General features: G+C 44.0%; 1 protein-coding gene across 3 annotated transcripts in view; it reads left to right on the forward strand.

The window, feature by feature from the left end:
- The first annotated feature begins 569 nt into the window (after window positions 1-569).
- The window catches only part of FBXO11 (F-box protein 11), a 2,134,039-nt gene continuing 2,111,457 nt past the window's right edge, over window positions 570-23,151 (forward strand). For 2 of the 3 annotated variants that reach the window (XM_044075080.1, XM_044075081.1), the window contains exon 1: window positions 571-921. In XM_044075080.1, coding sequence (XP_043931015.1) covers window positions 804-921 — 118 coding nt within the window. In that variant the 5' untranslated portion in view covers window positions 571-803. Of the gene's footprint in view, window positions 922-23,151 lie in introns of all 3 variants that reach the window. The other variant, XM_044075082.1, reaches the window with a different exon arrangement.

The following is a 23,151-nucleotide window of genomic DNA, read 5'->3' on the forward strand; positions in this document are numbered from 1 at the left end:
CTGCCGTGATTCACTTGCCACAATCTTCATGGTGTTGTCATCAAAATCACAAACTTTAATGATGGGCATTCAGATGTAAAATCAGTGTGTCTCTAAAAATAAGTAACAATATGCATCAGAAAAAAATTGAAAGTATTCAATGAGTACAAAAATGTTTCAAAAGTTTCTTAATGACAATATACTTATGCAAGTATGCTTGTAAGTAAGTGTGTGTGTGTCCCATATTGCGATCGCTAAATCCAAAGAAGCAACATTAATTAATGTTTTAACAGAATAATATCGCTTGGATATATAAGCTTGAAGTATGGTGACAGCACCACAGAGTCGTACGCATTTTAAACATAGGACAAATAAGAGCCATGCTAAATCCTTATCTTGTTTTAAAATAATTCATAATTAACGGAATTCCCGAACCCTTATAAGGTCCAGATTTCCATTAAAGGGTCCAAACCAAAGCCTCTGTTAATCTGTCAGGGTGAAGTAATAGGCGGCCTTTTATTGGTGGCGGAGCTGAGGCCCGGCGTGTCCGCCACGCTCATTGGTCAGCAATTTCTCAGTGTGAACATTTTTGTATGTGTACCTCACCATGTCAATGGCTCCTCCTGCCAGCAAACTACTAAGATGAGATCGGAGGACAGGGCCCCTTCAAAGGAAAAATAGCCTAGAAATAACCTCTCCGCGGAAACAAAAGTGACCGTACCTGGTCCCGTATTGAACGGAAGGATTTGACATTGCAAGTGTGCCACCGACGAACTGTACTGGGATCAAAAGTGGTTAGGAAATTGAGCACTCCAACTTCCCAAATGAACTCCGTCAGAGCAGCCAACAGAAGAGCGAGGAGAGTTACGAGGCCGCCGCGCCCGGTGCAGCAGCAACAGCCGCTTCTACCGCCACCGCCGGAGAGGAATAACGGCGAACGCGGTAAGTGATTAGCTGTATGTCTGCGACTTCGGGTCAGCGATCTGCCTCCTTGGGATGTACGTGGTCGGCATAAAGTGGTAGAAAAAGGCATTTTGGTGTGATTGCCATTGACAGGAAAACTCGAGGCTTCTGCTGTAACCGCAGTTCAGGCCGCGCTTTGTTTGCCTTGGCCCAGTCCCTGCCTCCTGATCGGGGTTATATTTGGGTCTGACTGCCCGGTTGTCCTGATCCTCCCAGACAGAGTGGTAGAACTTGAGTTTTCCTTGCTAAGAGGGTGCTTGCTGAGACAGGACTCCTTCTATATAGCCGGATAACTATTTGCTGTGTACATTTGTTAACGTTAAGTAAAAAAAAATGTGTTTGTATTCCCCCCCCAATGTCTATAATTTGAATTCCCAAACTGGACTGTGCAGGTAGTGTTTACTGCGCAGTTGGCTTGCTTCTTAGTTACATGGCAGTGATTCGCACTGTTTCAGTTGCAACTCACCATGACACCATTTTAAACAGTGTTTACTAAGCAGTTTGACTTTTTAAACTCCAGTTTGGTCCCTTTTTGTTGTAAACATACGACACGGTAACTGTTGTCTTGGAGCTACAAAATTTGAGTGATTATTTTGTTTTTGGGATCGCATTGATTAAAGACTTGCGGTTAGATAATGACGTTTAACCGTGATGTGTTACTGAGACAGAGATGCAGAGCAGAAAACGTTTCTGTTTGAGTCTGTCAGTATAATGTTTTTATTACGTATGCGTGCACGTAATTGTAGGAAGGCTTTTGTGCTGTTTGCCCTTATGTGGCACACATTCTTCCTTCTTTTTTTAAAATCAAAGAAAACTGGAGAGTAGTTATTGACTTGGAACGGGCAGTTGAGGTTGAGATGCTGGAGCTGCAGAAAGATGTCTTGATTTCTCTTGTTTCAGTTGTAAAGCTTGAGTGCCCTGCAGTAGTACCTCAAAGGCACGTATACCCGCATGCAGCCTTTCAGCATTAATGTTGACATTAACATGAACAGTGATACATAGAGGAAACTGTGTATTTGAAAGTAACACTGTTATACTTTTTGAGAGTTTCTTGCGGGTGATGGTTCGTGGCGTGAACCTGATTCTTCTAATTACCGAGTTAGCCGGATTATTTATTTTGATACTGTCCTGTATTGCTTGCTGCTGGTTAATTTAGGTTGGATTAATGTTGAATAATTTGTTATATTAATGATTAAAATTAATGTATGTATACCCCCCTCCACACTGTAGCATCACAAACTACATTTTCCAGTATTTATTTACACTTTAACTGCATAGCCCCCACCACCAGTGGAGACATTTGGGAACAAACTGCAAAAAATAAATGTTATATATAGTGTGTGTGGCAAGATATGCTTCCTGGTGTTGTCATTCTGAAAATATTGAGCAATGCAGAGCTGATGAATGTGACCCATATTCAGAATTTGGTCCCTTGTTCTGGTGTTGACCCTTGCAGTGATGATGCCTGTTAACTTCACTTAGCGAACGTGTTGTAGAATGGTCTGTTTCAGGGAAGGCAGAACTGCTTCCACATGTAGTAAGCTTGGTGTTAGGATAGATGATCTGGAGACCTGACTCCAAAGTCATTAAGCAAGGTGAATACCAAAGTTAGAGCAGTGGGTAAAGCATCACTTTTCAACCTCATTTGGCAATAACTTGCATATACTGCCAAGATGTTTTAGGTAAAATAAAAAAAATGTTTTTAAATGCTGGGCATTCTAAGCTTGGTGCCATATTCCGTATTTGCTGGTTGGTTTGCATAATTTTGGGTGTTTTACCTCCCAGCAGTGCCATATTTTTCATGTGCTACTGAGTAATGGTTTTATGTAAGATATGTTTACACGGAAGTTAAATTGGGGTGTGAATGTGCAGTGGATTGAAAAATAAATGTTGGAATTGATATTGCAGCCTTTGGTTATTTTCTATAGTAATTTGATATAAGACCAGAGTCAGTACTGTTTATTTTTAGATTTTGTTTTTTCTGATACACCACGTATTAGTACATCTGCTTTGAGGTTTATTTTCTAGTTGCAGTGTGTATTCGTATCCTTGATTGTTTTGTTTTTAGTTGGTTCTTGATTGCATAATGCAAGATAAGGATACTACACCTTGATATCTTTGTTTGTTTACTTTGTGGTTTTGCAGCCATTTATTCACTTACTGCCCAGAATTTGGTTCTGGTACCAAGTTTTTGGCTCATCTGGATTTAAAAGCTGCCCAAGTTTGACACTGAACAGCTCCTGTCCTGCTTTATCTTGTTTCGATGGAAGACTTTTTTTTCCCCCCTTTACCTTTTTTAAAATAAAATTCGGTCACAAGACCATTTATGTTTTGAGAGTACTCAAGTGTCCTGCTGTACCTACTTCTCTTCTCAAGAAGGGGAAATCAAGTCAATTCTCAAGTGAATTTGGAGGGTACCTATCCAATCATCCATGTTTAATTTGGAGAAACTGGGTTGTCATTAACTTGCAGGAGACTGCCTCTGAGGTGGGTTAGGCGTTGTAGTAAAAGTTTTCTCCATTTTATTTTGTGTGTGTGTGCTGTTGAAGATGCTTCTGGTATTTGTCAAGCTAACTAACTTTAAGGTACAAGAGATAAAAGAGAATGGGTCAGGAATGTGCAAGCAAGCAAAATCTGAGGGCAATGCCACTCTATGCTAAAAGTCTAAACCTCAAAATGCACTCACTTGAGGCACTCCTTAAAATTGAGAACATCGACATCAGTGCAGTGATAAAGACGTGGTTCAAGGCTCCAGAGAGCACACCTACATTACCAGGCTATAATTCATATCACACCTTTCGGCCACCTAACCTGGACCGAAACACTAAAGGCGGAGGCGTGTCCATATTCATTAAGGATATCCACACCTCCAGGCTAGATGCTCAGCATAATGCATCCGAGATTGTCCAAGTCCAACTAACTCTTGGCAAGACCGCAATCCAAATTGTAGCTTGCTACAGATCCCCCACCATGCCCCAGGATTCCCACTCATTTCTTGATACACTGGTAAATATTAGGGTACAACACAACACCCTAATGGGGTGATTTCAACTACCCCACCATTAACTGAGAAAACTACTCATGTACCAACTCTTTTGCTCAATGCTTTCTGGAATTCATAAATTCCAATGCCTTGGATCAACTTATCCACACCTCTACCAGGGGCAGCAATATCTTAGACCTGGTTATTACCAACGTGGGCTACCGGTGTTCCACACCAGAGGTCAGTTCCTCGGTCAGATCCGACCACAAGCTAATCATCCTAGACATCCATATCTCGCCCCACCCCCCATAAAAAAACTGTCCAAAACTTCACGCTTCTCAAAACAGAAATGGCAAATTTCATGACACTCATGCAGATGGACAATAGAAGTACAAATGTTGAATCCTACACAAATGCACTTTATAAGCACTTACACGAGTGCATGGATCGTGCTATCCCTGACAGAACCAAGATGCTATCCTCCAAAAAAAGGAAGCCAATCTGGTGGTCCCCTGCCATAAACTCTACAACAGAAGAAAGAAACTGTTGCAAAAGAGAGTAAAATCCTATGATTGGAGGAACTCCTTGGTCATCCTCGGTAAGAAGCTGCGATCCCTCATAAAATTCTCCAAAGCTAGTTACGAAAACAGAATCTCCACTGATTCTAAAGACTACCACAAAGCATTTTATAGCCATGTCAGGAATCTCGGTGGCAACACTCAGATCTCCTCTGAGTTGCAGCACAATGGCACTAAGTATACAGAACTAGCTGATCTTGCCGACATCCTGGCAGATAGGTTCATTGCTAACTTTAGCCCCCTCTCACCCCCTAAAGGGCCCATCCGTATACCGGAAGAATGGAAAGTTCTGTAATCACAGCTGTACAGGTAAAAACCACACTCTCCAAAGCCAAGAACACAACATCCATGGGACCTGACAACATCCCAGGCTGCGATCTACATGAACTGCAGAACGAACTGGCACCCCACCTAAGTACCATGTTCAATCATAGCCTCACCTCAGGCTTTGTGCCCACTGAATGGTGCATAGTGACTGTTATCCCACTTCACAAAGGGGGACCCACCAAGGCCCCCGGGAACTACAACCCCATTAGCCTGATGAGCCTTGTCTGCAAGGCCATGGAACGTATCATCATGGAACTTGTAAATAAAGGCATTGGTAATCTCCAAACTCTGGACCCCACTCAGTTCGGGTTTGTAAAGGGCAGATCACGTCTCCTAAACTCGATAAGACTTCTTTGAAGCAGTCACCAAAGCCGTAGAGGTAAGGTGGTTCACACAGTCTATCTAGATCTCGCCAAGGCTTTCAGCACCATCCCCCACTCTGGAATTATAGATAAACATACTAAACTAGGTATACATCCTTATGTCACAAGATGCGTTGCCAACTGGCTCACTAAGAGAACTGACACTGTGAAAGTAGCAGACTCCAATCCAACTTCAGACAAGTGGAGTACCACAGGGTTCAGTCCTGGGTCCTCCCTTGTTAGCCTGAACTTCAGAGAAGTAGATACCAAACACAGAAGGTGTTTTGGCTAATGAAGTTCGCAGATGACAACAAACTAGGAGCCATAATCCACTCCTAACGATGTGGACATCCTACAAAAGGGCCACCCAGAGACAGATGCCTGATGTCAAAGCCATGGCCTCAAGCTCAATGCCAAAAAGTGCATTGTCATCCCCTTTGGTAAAAACTCTGTACCCATGAACTACCACATAGGCGGTAGGCTACTTAACACTTAAAGTATGATGAGACCTTACGACACAGGTGGGCAGTAGTCTCTCCTTTGATAATCACATCGCCTCAGTAGTCAGGAAATCCTTCTAAGTGGCACATCTAATTACGAAAGGGTTCTCATCCAGGAAAAAAAGCGGTCATTGTTCCCCTCTACTTGACACTTATTACACCCGTTATAGAGTACAATCCCCCTTTGGTATGTACCTCACAAGACATCTACAACAACTGGAAAGGCCGCAGAAATGCCTCACAAAGAGGATTACCGGCCTCAAACAGATGCCCTACACAAACGGTCTCAAAAAGCTCCAGATTTACTCCGTTGCATATCGCCTACTCAGAGGCGATCTCTGCCTAACATTCAAAGCTATGTCAGACCCAGAGCTGTTGGACATGCTCCACTTAAAGAAATTCCAATCCCTCAGAGCTACATGCTCTAGGTTCATAGGAGTGTACTAGGCTAATGGCCCTGGAACCTTTACAAGCCTAGCCCATAGGATTACCCTGGCATCATGCCACCCAACCTTAGTTCCTTGTGCCTCTGAGTAGAGCCACTGGAGTGATCCCCAGCGTGAATTTTCTGATCTGAAGTTGTAAATCTTTTTATTCATTCTTTACAGTTAGGACCTCGGTTCTGTCCTCAGAACCGATATGGCTGTTTCCCAGCTCGCGCAAGCCAAAAGCTCTCGGCTAAAAACCTACCCACAATGCCCCTCTCTTAGATACTCCAGATCTCGTTTGCCACGTTCCTAGTCAGACGTGTTAGCCATCTCTCTCAAGCTAAGTAGTAATTTGTTGTTTTTATGACCGTTTTTCTTCTGAATTTCAAAATTTTTATTCAAGTTGGTCTTTTATCACTGTCTCCTATAACCTAGGCCTATTTTCTACCCTTTTTATTGGTAATTTAATTTTTTTATCTCATGACTATCACTCTTTCCTGTCTTTGACAGGCTTCTTTTACTAGTGGTATTGCTTAACATAACTCTACTGGTATTTCTTCCTTAACTTTTTCTACAGTATAGCATTGTTTCATTTACCATGTCAGACAAAGCCAAGTTTGGTTTTAAACAGTGGGACAAGTGTGGATGTAAGATGCCTAACTCGGATACACATGTTTGTTGTGTCTACTGTTTGTATGTGGGTCATTTGGAAGCTGATTGTGACACTTGTGCTGGTTTTTCTAATCGGACACTAGCAGAACAGAAGAATAAACTTTTATTTTAAAAGGTTTACTCGGGGCACCTTTCTCGGAGGCTCTATCTGGGTCGGAGGTCTTACCCCCTCTTAAGAGTGCCGACCGTGGTATTCACTCCTATCTCTGTTTCAAACACTGCACCATTGACTTCGGTGCTGTCTTTGGCTCCTACCTCTGCTCCATCCCTGTCCATGGTGCCGTCAGTTTCCTTGGCTCCATGGGCTCCGATGACTGTACATACCTTGGCACCATCCCCGGCCATGGTGCTGACAGTTTCTTCGGCTCCAAAATTCGATTTACCTGCCAAGGACAAGATATTCTCCTACTTGCGACCCTTTCTTGAGGCAGAAGTTTAGTCCCTTTTTAGAAAGACCTGATTCCCCTTCTGCAGCCTCCTTTTTTTTTTTTTTTTTCGATCCACTAGGAGTTTTTCTGAGCTAGACCTAGTGCAGGTTGTGGACAAGCTTCTGGTAGCTAGGGGGTTGCCCATTCCAGCTGGACCTTCCGTCCCTCCTTGCTCCAGAGTCTTCTATCTCATCTTCCCCTGCTTATCCTCCCCCAGCACCTTCTTCGGAACATACTGTCTCTGCTCTGACAGCAGTGCCTCCCCTGTCGGCACCCACCACCTTTGCAGCATTGGCTGCAATGGAGCCGATGCTTTCTCGGAGCGGTGCTTGGACTGTCCGTACCTTGGTACCTAATTCGCTGCCTATTTTCTCGCTAGCACCGTCTATGTCCACTGTTCCGACAGCTCCAAGTTCTCTCGTAACTCCTCAACTGGAAGTGGGCTCGGGTGTGCCTGCTATACGGGTGATGGATAGGGCCCTAAACTCCAAAGGCTCATAACCAACCCCTAGGACACAAGTATCAGAACCCCCCTGTGAAGGGAACCCCTTCTCCAGAGTCCTCCTCAGAAGGTCCTACTGGAGAGCCAGCCCAGAAGAAACAGTGCAAGAGGAAGCAACTTGATTTCCTGGAGGAATATGTCACAGAAGACACTGATTGTGATGAAGGGGAAGGGTCCCCTCGCTCTTCTCCAGACACGTTTCATTCGGAGACTTTCTCGAAATCCTCAAAGTGGGGGGAATGGAAGTCCTCTAACCCTTCTTTTGAGGAATTTGTGTTTCTGCAAGCCTTCCGTGCCTGGCCATCTACTGTCTGGCTGACCCCACCAGCAGATGATCTTGATAAACTAGTTGTGCAGCATGCCTGGAAGGCCCCGGACAATTTTTTTTGAGAAATATAGTTCCAAAAAACATTATTTTTTCTTACACAAGATGCAAAAATCTGAAGGAATTACTTAGGAGTAAGGGCAAGAAGGACAGGGCAGTGAATGCAGGCTCTTTTGCTTGCAATAAATGCAAGGTTTGTGATAAAATTATTAATTTAGATGGCCATAAAATTAATGGGGTTACATACCATGCACTAGATCACTTTGACTGCAATTCTTCCGGGGTGGTATACATTATTGGGTGTAATTGTATTAAACGAAAATGGTACATAGGACAAACAAAACGTAGGGTTAAGTTAAGAATTTTGGAACACTTGGGGGATATTAGGAACAGTAGACTTGATAGTCCAGTTGCAAGCCACTTTCATCAATTTCACAACGGAGAACAAACTGGTTTTAAATTCAGCATTTTGGCAAGACCTTGGGGAATGGGAGAAAGTAATATAAATTTTCAAACAAAATTATTGAATATGGAATCTAAATTTATTGTAAATTATGGAACTCTATTTCCCAATGGTATGAATTTAGATGTATGACATAAAATATTATCTATTTTTTGTATTCTGTGTGGGTGTGTGTATATATACATATACACATATATATATGTATATTTCTTTAAGAAGTGATATATTTATATGTGATTGATTAATTGTTTAATTAACATGATTGACTATGTGAGGTGTGTATTTAAACTGGTTTGTGCTTTACATTATTATTCCATGTGAAGGCGAAGGCCGAGGTACCAGAATCCAGTAAAAAGAAAAAAAGTTTTCTATCCTGTTGTGCTGCTTCATTTGTTTGTGTTTTTTGTGGAGACTTCGATTTGGATACTTGCGATCCAGAAGTGTGTTTTTTTTCCCGGACAATGTAGAACCTGTCCCCCGGAGGCCAGACAAAATTTTATCTACACCTGAAGACTAGCCCCACTGGTCCAAGCAGTTGACAGTTGATTCAATGGTCGTGGTTGTGGCCACCAAGAGGGAACTGGCAGAAGATAGTTCCACTGTCCATCCTCCAAACAGGGAGTCCCGGACCATGGACAGATTAGGGAAGCAGACCTATGCTTCAGCGACTTTCGCCATTCGGTCGCTGAATTATCTGGTGTACTTTACTCTCCTCCAAAGAGACCTAATTTCTGAAATGTCTTCCTCTTTGGTGGGGGTACTGCCTGATGAGGTGAGTAACACTGTCTCCTCGCAGCTGGCTACTCTTGAATCCATCTTGAACTCCTCTATGTGTTTGATATCTTTCACCGCCGAGGGGGCAGCTCCAGCTGCCGCATCTGGTGTTGTCATGAGGTGTAATGCTTGGATGCGGTTGTGTGATTTCACAGACCCCTTTAAATCTTCCTTCGTTAACGCACCTGTCGATGAATCTGCACTTTTTGGGCCCAAGGTACGTGACACACTTGCACGTAGCGAGAAAGACAGACCTTGTCTGCTGTGGGCATACGCTTTTCCAAACCCAGAGGCCCTACTCCAGGAACAAGAAGGGGGGAAAATATGGTTCAAGAAATCCCAAGGATTCTTTCGTGACACTTGTGGTGAGCAATCCTCCTAGGGCAGAGGGGGCTGCTCATATGGAAGACTCCTCTTTTGGGGGTAGAGGTGGCCCGTGTAACCAGGGAGCCAGAGATTCTTTCTCCGGCAGACCCTAACAGCGCTCCTGAGCAGCTGCCCAATTGCTTTCCTCTGGAAGCAGTCAGGGGTAGTTTCTCTCTGCATCTACCAGCCTGGCATCTTATTACTACCAATGTTTGTGTGCAGAGAATAATATCCAGAGGCTACCAAATACCTTTTGACCTAACTCCCAGACCCGTCAAACGAATCCCCGATGTACCACCCAATCAAAGGGGATTAGCAGTCTTAGAAATAGAAAAACTACTAAGAAAGAGTCATCCAACCAGTCCCACCAGAACAGACAAGATCCGGGTTTTACTGCCAAAAAAGACAGGGGATTGGAGACAATCCTGGATCTTTAGCCTAATGAACAAATTTATCAAACCTCAAAAATTCCAGAGGGTCAAAGTATAGTTCATTCTTCCCTTCCTAGGGAAGGGACAATTGGATGTGTTCTATAGACTACAGGATGCGTGCTACCACATAAAGATGGATCACCGCTCCCAGAGGATTATCCGCTTCCAGCTGGGAGCCAATCACTACCAGTTCAGGGCATTGCCATTTGGTCTCTCGACAGCCCCCCTGAGTGTTCACCAAATGTATGGCAGTTGCGGTAGCTCATCTTCAACTGCAGGGATTCCAGGTGTTTCCCTATCTAGGCGACTGGCTCCTTACCGCTCCGACCAGGAATCTCCTAGTCCGCGGCCTCTCTTATACTCAAGATCTCGCTCGGTGCTTAGGGATTACAATCAACAAAGACAAATCTCAGATGTCTCCAACGAAGACACTGGAATTTATTGGAGCGGTCTTCAACACAACCATCCTGTCGAGCTTATCTCCCCCCTCACAGGCTTTTGAAAATAAGACACCAAATTCAAGACCTTCTTCCTCACACATTTGTACCAGCACATCTTGTACTGCAACTCTTGGGCTCCATGGCAGCTACCATTACTTTGATACCACTGGCGAGACTGCACAGGAGAATCCTGCAGTGGCTCCTCTCCGCACAATGGTCATTGTTAACCCACCCACTCAACCACATGATAAGCCTTACGAACTGTTGCAAGGAGGAAATGTTATAGTGGATGGAGCCTCAAAAGAATCTTTGGTGTAGACCGTTCTGTCTTCCCCAACCCACGGTCACTGTGACTATGGATGCTTCACTGTTAAGGTGGGGGGACATTTCCCGGTAAAGACTGTCCAAGGCACCTGGACACCCTGAGGGCAGTTCTCTTAGCGTTGCAAGCGTTCCATGCATCCCAGCCTTCGGGGACCATTGCAGTTCAGTCAGACAACATGTCAGTCGTCTGGTATATCAAAAAGCAGGGTGGAACCAGATTTTACCACCTCTGTCTGGAAGCCACGAGGATTTGGCACTGGGCGATGGCTTCTAATCGCTTTTGTAGCAATGTACATTCCTAAGAGTTCCAATCTCATTGTGGATAAATCCTGAGCGGGAACATCCTGATTCCTCACGAATGGTCCCTCAATCCTGTAATAGCAGCTCGGATCTTTCAACATTGGGGCAAGCCTTGCTGCAACCCGCTTGATTCCCCCCAGAATTACAAATGCAGGAGCTATTTTGCCTTGATCCCCCCTCATGGGGAACAACCAAGGGGCGCTCTAACACACAATTGGTCCCCGGGTCTTCTGTATGTCTTTTCCCCCGTTTCACCTATTTCCAAAATTTCTCCAGAAAGCTCAGAGGTTGAAAAGCAAAGTGATTGGTACCTACTGGCCATGTCAAGTCTGGTTCCCGTTTCTATGGCCTCATCTGATTCACAGCCCGTGGATCCTGGATCATTCCCAGGACCTGTAATCTCATCCTCGGGGATTGATTTATCCGAACCTGCACAGTCTCAAGCTCACAGCCTGGTTCCTCCACTTCCAGTGATTGTCTGACTTCCAATGATTGTCAGACTTCCTGACATCCTATCTCCTGTTCGTGAAATTCTTCTAGTCTCACACAAACCTTCCACTAGAAAAGTTTATTCTAGTAAATGGACTAGGTTCTCTGTTTGGGCCAAAAACCGGAACTTAGACCCTTTCTCTATACCTATTCAAAAGATTCTGCAATACCTGACTACTCTCCTGCATGCAGGAGCCTCAGCTTCGACGATCACTGTATATTTAGCAGCTGTTGCCAATTTTTATAATGGTCTTAAATTCTTCAGTTATGTCACACCGCCTATGCAAGACTTTTATGAAGGGCGTATTACATGTTAAACCTCCGGTCAAGACTCCCTTAGAGCCCTGGGACTTGACTCTGGTGCTTCAGTTTCTTACAGGCTCTCCCTTTGAGCCCTTTGATTCATGTGATTTGAAATTTTTGTCTTGGAAAACCACACTTCTAGTAGCACTCACTTCAGTGAGAAGAGTATCTGAGCTGCAGGTCTTGAGTGTCAAGAGTCCCTACTTGATCTTCCACGTGGATAGGGTGCCCCTTCGTACTGACCCTTCCTTCTTGCCCAAGGTCATTTCTGTTTTTTCCATTAATCAATCTATTGCCCTGCTGGTTTTCTTCCCAAGGCATTCTAATAGACGGGAGTACCTTTTGCACACCCTTGATGTGCACCGACAGCTTCGTTGTTATTTGGACAGGACTTCATCTTTCAGGAAAACGAACCAACAAACTTTACAACAGGAGGAGGAAGTTACTACATGACAGAGCAAAATCCCCAAAAGGGAAGGCATCTCTGATCAGTACTAGCAAAAAAACTTCGATCACTCATAAAATCATCCAAGGCCAACTTTGAGAGAAAAATAGCAAAAGACACAAAAGACGATCACAAGGCCTTTTTTAGCTATGTTAAAAACCTGGGTGGAAACTCCCAGATATGCTCAGAGTTAGTCCAAAATGACACAAAATATACTGAACCCACAGATATTGCCAACATTCTGGCAGACAGGTTCAGTGCAAATTTCTCCACCCCCTCCCCCCAAAAGGAGAAATATCTATCCCAGCAGAGTGTAGCCTCCCTAGCATCTCAGATGCCCAGGTGAGAGCCGCCCTCTCCAAAGCTAAAAACACAGCATCAATGGGACCGGACGGTGTCCTGGGCTGCGTGCTACACGAACTCCAAGAGGAACTAAACCTGCACGTAAGGCTGCTGTTGAATCTTAGCCTTACTACAGGATACGTACCCAAAGAGTGGCGTACAGCAACAGTGGTCCCACTCCACAAAGGAGGTGCTTCTACAGACCCTGGAAATTACCGCCCCATAAGCTTGACGAGCCTGGTTTGCAAAGCTATGGAAAGGATAATTATCGAACTCGTAAACAAAGACTTTGGGGACCTACAGACATTGGATCCTACCCAATTCGGCTTTGTCAAAGGCAGGTCCTGCCTTTTGAACCTAGTTGACTTTTTTGAAACTGTCACTAAGGCCATTGATGAGGGTAAGGCAGTTCACACAGCCTACCTTGACCTCGCAAAAGCCTTCGACACAATACCCCACTCGGGCATCATTGACAAACTCACCAGCTTAAATGTAAACCCATACGTCACAAGATGGGTTGCAAACTTTCCGAGGTGCAAGCAAACATAGGAGGATTGTGGCTGACAAAGTTCGCAGATGACTGCAAACTGGGTGCCATAATTGATACTCCAGTGGACACAAGCATCCTTCAGAAAGGCCTCATAGAAACGGATAATTGGTGCCAGAGCCATGGCCTTAAACCGAACGCCAAAAAATGTATAGTCATACCCTTTGGGAAAAACAAGGTACCCACAAATTACCACATAGGTGGTAATCCCATTAAGTACGGAAGAGGTAATCTGGGACCTAGGGACCCAAGTCGACAGTAACCTCTCATTTGACACTCACATTGCCAAGGTGGTTAGGAAGACCTTCTATATTGTCCACCTTATCATGAAGGGATTCGCATCTAGATCGAGATGTCATTGTGCCCCTGTACTCTTCTCTTATTAGGCCCATGATTGAGTACAATGCCCCATTTGGGATGTATCTTACCCGACACCTGCAGCAGTTAGACCCCAAAAGTTCCTCACCAAGAGGATAAAGGGTCTCAAACATGTCATATGCTGCCCGGCTGAAGAAACTCCAGCTCTATTCAGTCGCATACCGCCTACTCAGAGGTAATCTATGCCTGACATACAAGGCCATGTCCAATCCAGAATTAATGGACATGCTCCACCTCAGAAAATCCAAATCCATCAGAGCCACGAGAGCAAGAGATTTGAACCTCAACACAGAAATAAATAGGACGTGCTGGAGGGACAGATTCATAACCCAGAGGCTCCCTACACTCTGGAACAGAATCCCAGTCCATGTTAGGCAGAGCCCCTCACTAACTCTCTCTCCAAGAGAAATCTTGACGAGTGGATGGGAGATCGTAGGTTTACCCCGGGGGTCATCTCTGTGTCACTACTAGACAGAGGCACAGTAAACTAAACCCTAAATGGGCGTAGTATTCTCATCCCAAGGGGTGGCGAAAGCCACACACACTCTGGCTAGGCTTATAAATGCCCTAGGGCAGATAGCCTAGTATGAACCTATGAACCAATTGTTTGTGGCCTTTGCAGGACCCAGATTGGGTAAACCTCTTTCCAAAGTGACTTTATCCTCTTGGCTTAGAAACGTCATTACCTTTATCTACCAACAGAATAAGCTGCCCTTACCTTCCAGAATAAAGGCTCATTCTACCAGATGTACGGCTACCTCTGTAGCTTTTCATTCCGGAGCCTCTATGGATGATATATGCGCAGCAGCCACATGGGCAAGACCTCATACCTTCATATCTCATTACAAATTGGATTTGGCCTCCAGGGGACGAGCATCTTTTGGTTCTGTGGTCCTCAGGAATATCCTTCCTTAGGGCCACCCAGGACTCGAGCAGCTGGGGACTCGGTCCTAACTGTAAAGAATGAATAAAGATTTACAACTTCAGATAAAGAAGTTATGTCTTACCATAACATTCCATCTGAGTTGTAGATTTTTATTCATTCTTTACTTCCCGCTCTCCTTCCCCCTACCTGGACTCCTGATGGACTTCAGGTACTCTTGATTAGAGTATTTCCTCAGACAGAGCCTCCTACTTTTTTCCTATTACATCTTTATCTAGGGCGGGCAAACTCTATCTGGAGTATCTAAGAGAGGGGCAATGTGGGTAGGTTCTTAGCTGAGAGTTTTTGCCTTGTGCGAGATGGGAAATGGCAGTATCGGTTCCGAGGACTGAACCGAGCTCCTAACTGTAAAGAATGAATAAAGATCTACAACTCGGATGGAACGTTATGGTAAGACATAACTTCTTTTTTCTGATCCACTCATCAAGATTCCTCTTTGAGGGCCAGTGAGGTGCTCTGCTTGCCATGTATGGGTAGTCCATTCCATAGCACGGGCAGTCTCTGGGTTATGAACCTGTCCCTCCAGCATGTTCTGTTGATTGTGTTAATGAGGTTGAGATCTCTGGAGCGTGTGGTGCAGAGGGATTGGGATTTCTTTAGATGTAGCATTTCTAACAGAGCTAGGTCAGACATGGCTTTGTAAGTTAAGCAGAGATTGCCTCTAAGTAGGCGATATGAGACTGAGAATAGTTGAGTTTTTTGAGTCTATCCATATAGGACATGTGTTTAAGGCCCAGGATCCTCTTTGTGAGGTACTTTTGCGGCCTCTTCAGGTGTTGCATGTGTCTAGTGAGGTACATGCCAAATGGGGTATTGTACTCTATAGTTGGCCTAATAAGGGAAGAGTAGAGGAAGACTATGACCTCTTTCTTCCTGGATGCAAAACTCGTAGTAATGAGATGTGCCACATAGATGGATTTTCTGACTACAGTGTCAATGTGGTGATCAAAAGAGAGGTTGCTGTCAACCTGTGTTCCCAGATCTCTTATAATGCTTTCTGTGTTCAGTGGACTACCATCAATGTGGTAATTCAAGGGAACTGTGTTTTTTCCAAAAGAGGATGAAGGCACATTTTGTGGCATTGAGCTTAAGGCTATGGTTCTGACACCAGTTGTTGGTCTCATTGAAGCCTTTCTGCAGGATGGCAACATCTCTTGGGGAGTTCATAATCGCTCCTAACTTGCAATCATCTGCGAACTTTGTCAGCCGGAGTCCTTTCGTGTTGGCCTGGACTTCAGAGAAGTAGATACCAAACAGCAGAGGACCCAGGAATGAATCCTGTGGGACTCCACTCGTGACTGGTCGGCAGTCTGACTTGGAGTCTGCTACTTTCACACTGTGGGTTCATTCTGTGAGCCAGTTTGCAACCCACCTAGTGATGTTGGGGGTTGAAGCCTAGCTTAGTAAGTTTTTCTATGATTCTTGAGTGGGGAATGGTATCAAAGGCCTTTGCCAGATCAAGGTAGGCTGTATGTACCACCTTACCTTCATCCGCAGCTCTGGTGACTGACTCAAAGAAGTCGACCAAGTTGAACAGGCATGATCTACCCTTCTTAAAACCAAACTGAGTAGGATCCAGAGTTTGGAGATTCCCTATATCCTTGTTTATTAGGTCCATGATGATGCGTTCCATAGCTTTGCATGTCAGACTCGTCAGGCTAATGTGGCGATAGTTCCCGGTGTCTGTAGTCACTCCTGCTTTGTGGAGAGGGATGACTGTAGCAGTGCGCCATTCAGTAGGGACAAAGCCTGAGGTGAGGCTGTGATTGAACAGGGCACACCGGTGAGGTGCCAGTTCACTTTGTAGTTAATGTAGAACACAGCCAGGGATACTGTCAGGTCCCGTAGAAGCTGTATCCTTGGCCTTGGACAGTGCTGTTTTAATTTGTGCAGCAGTAATACTGGGTGTCTGGCAATCTGCTGGTATTGTGATTACCCTTTGGGGGGGGGGGTAAAGTTAGCAATGAATCTGTCTGCCAGTATATTTGCAATATTTGTTGGCTCTGTAAAGGAGGTACCATTGTGCAGTAGCTCAGAGCAAATCTGGGTATTGCCATGGAGATTTTTTACACGACTATAGAAGGCCTTGTGGTTGTCTTTACTATGTGCCGCAATTCTGTGTTCATAGCTAGCTTTAGGGAATTTGATGAGGGATCTTGACCTTTTGTTGAGGCCGATAAGGGAGATTTTCCAGTCTTGGGACTTCACCTTATTAGTTATCAGAAACTTATCAGTTTCCTCCTCCTGTTGTAAAGTTTATTTATGGCAGGGGACCACAAGATTTTTTTTTTTTTAAGGAGAGCGTCTTAGTTCTACTGAATATGGCGAGATCCATGCATTTGTGTACATGTTCGTACAGTGCATTGGGGTATGATTTGGCAGTCATGCAACTATTCTCCATTTGCATGGGTGCTGTGAAGTTAGCCACTTCTGTTTTTAGGAGCCCAACGTTTGCTTTGGAGAAGTTTTTCATGGTGGTTACCTTTGTTGCGGGGGTGGGAGAGATGTGGATTTCCAAGGTGATTAGCTTGTGATCGGATCTAACCAGGGAGGAGTTGACTATTGGTTTAGAGCAATGGTCATCCTAATTGGTAATGGCCAGGTCAAGGATGTTACTATCTTTAGTGGGGGGTAAGAATGAGCTGGTCTAGGGCATTGGAATTGATGAATTCCAGAAAGCGTTGTGCAAGTGTATTGGTACGTGAGTAGTTTTCCCAGTTAATGGAGGGGTAGTTGAAGTCGCCCAGTATGAGATTGTTAGGTTGGACCCTAATATTCGCCATGGTGCTTAGGAATGTGGAGTGTGAATCTTGGGACATGGTTGGGGACCTATAGCAGGCTACGACCTGAATCGCTGTCTTACCCAGTGTTAGCTGCACCTGAAGTATCTCAGATGCGTTATGTTGGGCTACCAGTCTGGAGGTGTGTGCATCCTTTATGAATATGGAAATACCACCACCTTTGGAGCTTCGGTCCAAGTTCTGGGACCGAAAGGTGTGGAATGAGTTGTAGCCTGGTAGTGCAGGGGTGCTTTCTGCTGCTTTGAACCAGATCTCTGTTACAGCACAAATGTCTGTTCTCCATTTTAAGGAGTACTTCAAGTGAGTGCATTTTGAGATTTGGACTTCTAGCATTGAGCAACATGACCACCAGATTGCATTTGTTTTGTAGCTGTTATAGTGGTAATTTGATCTTTGGAATACCGCCTAAAAAAGGCACTGTAGGGGTGGCAGGAGCCTTGGCCAGTATCCGGAAGCCCAGGGGTGACAGATGCAGGCCACCTTTGGCAAAGTATTGAGGTTTGTCAATCATGTCTTCCCAGGCACACAGATACTGGCTCCCCTCAGAATGACACCAGAAACTTGGCCAATTGTTAATCATTTTCTGCTTGAACTGTGGTATCATTCTATGAGATTGTAGGATGCTGCTCAGGTCTAGTGTCATACCCGCATGGGCTACATAATCTGAGAGCTCCTCCATGTCTCTCTTCATGTAGTCCAGGGAGGTATGTCTCGGGTCACTCACACCCACATGTACAATGACAGAGTCATATTTGTACCTGTTTGTTGAGGGACCTGAGTGCATGCGTTATGTGGCAGATCCTGGTGCCTGACTGGCAGATGACTGTTATTTTCTTCTTATTCAACCTAGTGAGTGGGACATCAGTGTGCCTCACTATCGAGTCACCTATGACTATTGTGTTGGGCATGCTGTTTTGCCTCAGGGGCTTTAGTTGAGTGGCACAATGTTTAGGAGAGTTGTGTGTCTCGTGATTAGTGTTGTGTTGTGGTAGAGTGCGTTTCTGCCTTGGAGGTCTCTGCTGTTTGGTTAGATTTTTATGGAGCGCCTCCGCGAAGGTGGGTGTGTGGTTTGGATTTTTATGTGAAGGCAATGCTGGTGTGTGTTCTGGAAGGCTGTGTGTTCCATGTGGTGTGGTGCAAGTGCTGACCATCTCTTGACCAGCTATTCTGGTCTTGGCTGGAGAGTGTATGGCTTCCAATTTGGATATGTAAGTGCAGCTCTCACAAGTCTGAGTGTTGGGGGGGGTAAGAGGAGAGGGTTATCTGTGTACATGAGGCTGTTGCTGCATTGCCTTAGGATGCCCAAGGTCACCAGGTTAATAGGAGAAAGCACAGGGAACTGACCTTTTAGACATGCCTGGAGGGGTGGGCATTAATAAGTACTGGAGCAGTTTCCTTGTGGAACGTTTAGTGCTGGTAGCACTTTTGGGTACTACAGTAATTGCTACAAGAAGTCTGGTAAAGTGTTAAACTAGCAAGCTAGTAAAAGCGCAGGGGAGGAGAGAACTAGGAGAGATCTAAGGGAAAAATTGAAGAGCAGGCTTTGGCACTGCTCTGAAGCTTACAAACAGTCCTGAATACAGCAAAATCTGGACTAGATTTAGTTAGAGGAAAGGTAGTAAACGAGCGCAGATGTGGACTTTTGGTTTAAAAGTTGAAAGAGATGATAAAACTGCCCAAATGGTCAATAAACTACAATTTCTGGGCCAAAAAAACACTCCTCTTGTGGTAGATAGGCTATCTAGTGCTTTCCACTCCCACTGGTAAGGTAGAAGGCTTCCCTGCAACACAGAAAGGCTTGGGGGGCTCAGAAGCTTACCAGCAGTCCTGGATACAGCAAGCCTGTATCTGGACTAGAGTAGTTATGGGAAAGGCAGGAAACGATGTTAGAACATTTTTATTTATTTATTTATTTACAGAAAAGCGGCTAAAACAGCAGTAAGTAAAATTCACATGCAGTGCAGGCTAGCACACTTGAGTGTGTAGCAATATTACGGCAACTACAGTTTAAATAAATCCAATTAAATTAAAATGACTAAAAACAAATGCAGAAGGCAGTAAATTAGAAGGCTACTAACGAGCAGTAATAGCAGAGTAAGAGCAACTGAACAGAACAGCAACCTAAGACAGTTAACAGTAATAGCTGAATAAAGTGTGTGTGTATATATGTATGTATATATATATATATATATATATATATATATATATATATATATGTGTGTGTGTGTATGTATATTTTATTTATATATATATATATATATATATATATATATATATATATATATATATATAATGTGCAGCAGGTAAAGGTGATAAAGGATAATGAGGGAAACATACTCACAAGCGAGAAGAGTGTGTTGAGATGGAAAGAGTACTTTGAGGGGTTGATAAATGAAGAGAATGAGAGGGAGAGAAGGTTGGATGATGTAGGGATAGTGAATCATGAAGTGCAATGGATTAGCAAGGAGGAAGTAAGGATAGCTATGAAGAATGGAAAGGCTGTTGGCCAAGATGACATACCTGTGGACGCATGGAGGTGTTTAGGTGAAGTGGCAGTGGAGTTTTTAACCAGATTGCTTAATGAAATCTTAGAAAGTGAGAGGATGCCTGAGGAATGGAGAAAGTGTCTTGGTACCGATTTTTTAAGAATAAGGGTGATGTACAGAGCTGTAGTAACTGCAGAGGGATTAAATTGATCAGTCACACATGAAGTTATGGGAAAGAGTAGTGGAAGCTAGGTTAAGAATGGATGTGATGATTAGTGAACAGCAGTTTGGTTTCATGCTGGGAAAGAGCACTACAGATGTGATGTTTGCTCTGAGAGTGTTGATGAAGTACAGAGAATGTCAGAAGGAGTTGCATTGTGTTTTTGTAGACTTAGAGAAAGCATATGACAGGGTGCCTAGAGAGGAGTTGTGGTATTGTATGAGAAGGAGTTGTGGTATTGTATGAGGAAGTCAGGAGTGTCAGAGAAGTATGTAAGAGTGGTACAGGATATGTATGAGGGTAGTGTGACAGCGGTGAGGTCTTTGGTGGGAGTGACAGATGCGTTTAAGGTGGAGGTGGGATTACATCAAGGATCAGCTCTGAGCCCTTTCTTATTTGCAATGGTGATGAACAGGTTGACAGACGAGATCAGACAGGAGTCCCCATGGACTATAATGTTTGCAGATGACATTGTGACCTGTAGTGAGAGTAGGGAACAGGTGGAGGAGACCCTGGAGAGATGGAAATGTGCTCTAGAGAGCAGAGGAATGAAGGTCAGCAGGACTAAGACAGGATATATGTGTGTGGATGAGAGGGAGGATAGAAGAATGTTGAGGATGCAAGGAGTTGAGGTGGGGAAGGTGGATGAGTTTAAATACTTGGGGTCAATAGTTCAGAGTAACGGTGAGTGTGGAAGAGAGGTGAAGAAGAGAGCACAGGCAGGATGGAGTGGGTGGAGAAGAGTGTCAGGAGTGATTTGTGACAGACTAGTACCTGTAAGACTGAAAGGGAAGGTCTACAAGAGGGTAGTGAGACCAGCTATGTTATACGGGTTGGAGACAGTGGCATTGACAAAAAGGCAGGCGTTTGAGCTGGATGTGGCAGAGATAAAGATGTTAAGATTTGCACTGGGTGTGAAGACGGTGGACAGGATTAGGAATAAGTATATTAGAGGGTCAGCCCAGGTTGGAAGGTTTGGAGACAAAGCCAGAGAGGCAAGATTACGTTGGTTTGGACATGTGCTGAGGAGGGATGCTGAGGATATTGGGGAAAAAGATGCTAAGGATGAAGTTACCAGGTAACAGGAAAAGAGGAAGGCCTAAGATAAGGTTTATGGATGTGGTGAGAGAGGACATGCAGGTGGCTGGTGTGACCGAGCAAGGTGCAGAGGACAGGAAAAAAGGAAACTGGTGATCCGCTGTGGCAACCCCTAACGGTAACAGCCGAAAGAAGATGATGGTGTGTGTGTGTGTGTGTGTGTGTATGTTGTTTTTTTTTTTTTTTTTTTTTTGAGGGAACAAAGCAGGATTAAGAGGCTACAGGGGTTGTCCTTCCCAAATGCTCCTTGTAGACAGTGGATACAGCTGAAGAGATGGGACCAATAGGAGTGCCTGAAATCAGAATATGATCTCACTGCACTCAGTTGAGTGAGCAAATGAGATGGGCCCAGAAGGAGTATCCAGACAAATTTACAAGAGGGGCAGGCAGTTTCAAAGCCACCAAGATTATCTCCAAAACAAGAACAGTGAGAGTGGGGGAACTAACTGTAGGGACACAGAGCCCACGATATTCAATTAATATTCAGTGAAAAAAATAAATAATATGCAGTACTATATGAAAAAGTGCAGATAAGTGTACTTAAATTCGCTTATACGTGCAGTTGATTGCTAGTAGATCTTAGCTAGCCAAAGCTCAGATATTTTAGCAGAAATAACACAAGATGTAACACTTGTATGCTAAGACCAATCCCCTAGGCTAGGAATTAAACACGGGATATCAATGAAATGAAACTACCCCCACTGCTACCAATGGCTACACTTCTAACAAACTCTCTGTAGAGACACAGAGCCCACAATATTCAATTCAATTTAATATTCAGTGAAAAAAAAAATAAAACCTAAACCTTGTCACCACAATAAACAGAACATGCTGGAGGGATAGATTCCTGTCTCGGAGACTTCCCATACTCTGGAACAAACTACCTATCTACATCAAACAAAGCTCCTCATTAGCACTCGGGGAAAATCTTGATTGGATGGGAAATAGGAAATTCACCCCAGGGATCACTTCTATGGCTCTGCTCAACAGGGGCACAGGAAAATAATTTTGGATGGTGAAAGCCAGGGTACCTTTTTGGCTAGGCTTATGTAGGCCCTAGGATCAATAGCCTAGTACCTACCTATAAATGCAAGGTTTGAATCCTCCCTCTCAGTGCTCCACCCTGGTTCATGAATCAATACAGAGATGGATATTGCTTGGGAAATGGTGGGATATTTTTTAGTTGCTTAATGTGACTAGAAAGATACAGCCTTAAGAGAGTGTTTAAATGTTTGGGTTGATATGGAATGGAAACAGAGTGGTGATGACAGTTGTATTAAATAGGATTGTCTGACTACTGCTGCTACATGATTGTTGAAGGAGAGGGAATTGTCAGCACAGTTGCGAAGATCTCCATATACATAAATAAGGTCTCTACTACATTGTCATATTTAAGATGGCTATTTGCTATACTATACATCTAAAGAACTACATCTATGGAAAGAGTTGTTTACCAAATGGGACAACATTATACTTTTCACGTTTAATTTTATCTCTCTTTCTGTATACCAGTTTAGGAGTTCCCGTTGAATGAATGGATATCCGAGGGTTATTTCATGAGTGCCCAGTTTGAATGCTCTGCAAACTCAGTTAACTAAAGGTCCCAATTCCTAGTCTTTTAATCTGAGAAGTCTCTGCTGAAAAGCAGAGGTCCCTAAGCCCTTGGGCATACCACTAGTTTCTTTCTTTCTGAGAGAGTGCCTGTCTCTTTGACTATTTTAGATTCTATTTTTTGGTCAGTTACCTATCCACCTCAATATGTATGGATCTGCTTTTAAGGCATTTGAATTCTTAACAATGTCACCATGGGGTGTAGTGTAAAATGCTTTGGTCAAATCCAAGTTAATTGTATAAACAGAATGATCTCTGCTTACAGCTTCTGTGGCCTTTTTGAAGATGTTAATTAAATTTAATCCGCAGATTCTTCCTTTGATAAAGCCAAACTGGTGTATGA

The sequence above is a fragment of the Protopterus annectens genome, chromosome 6.part0 (genome assembly GCF_019279795.1).
Source record: "Protopterus annectens isolate FY-2018-M chromosome 6.part0, PAN1.0, whole genome shotgun sequence".
Classification (NCBI taxonomy): domain Eukaryota; kingdom Metazoa; phylum Chordata; order Ceratodontiformes; family Protopteridae; genus Protopterus; species Protopterus annectens.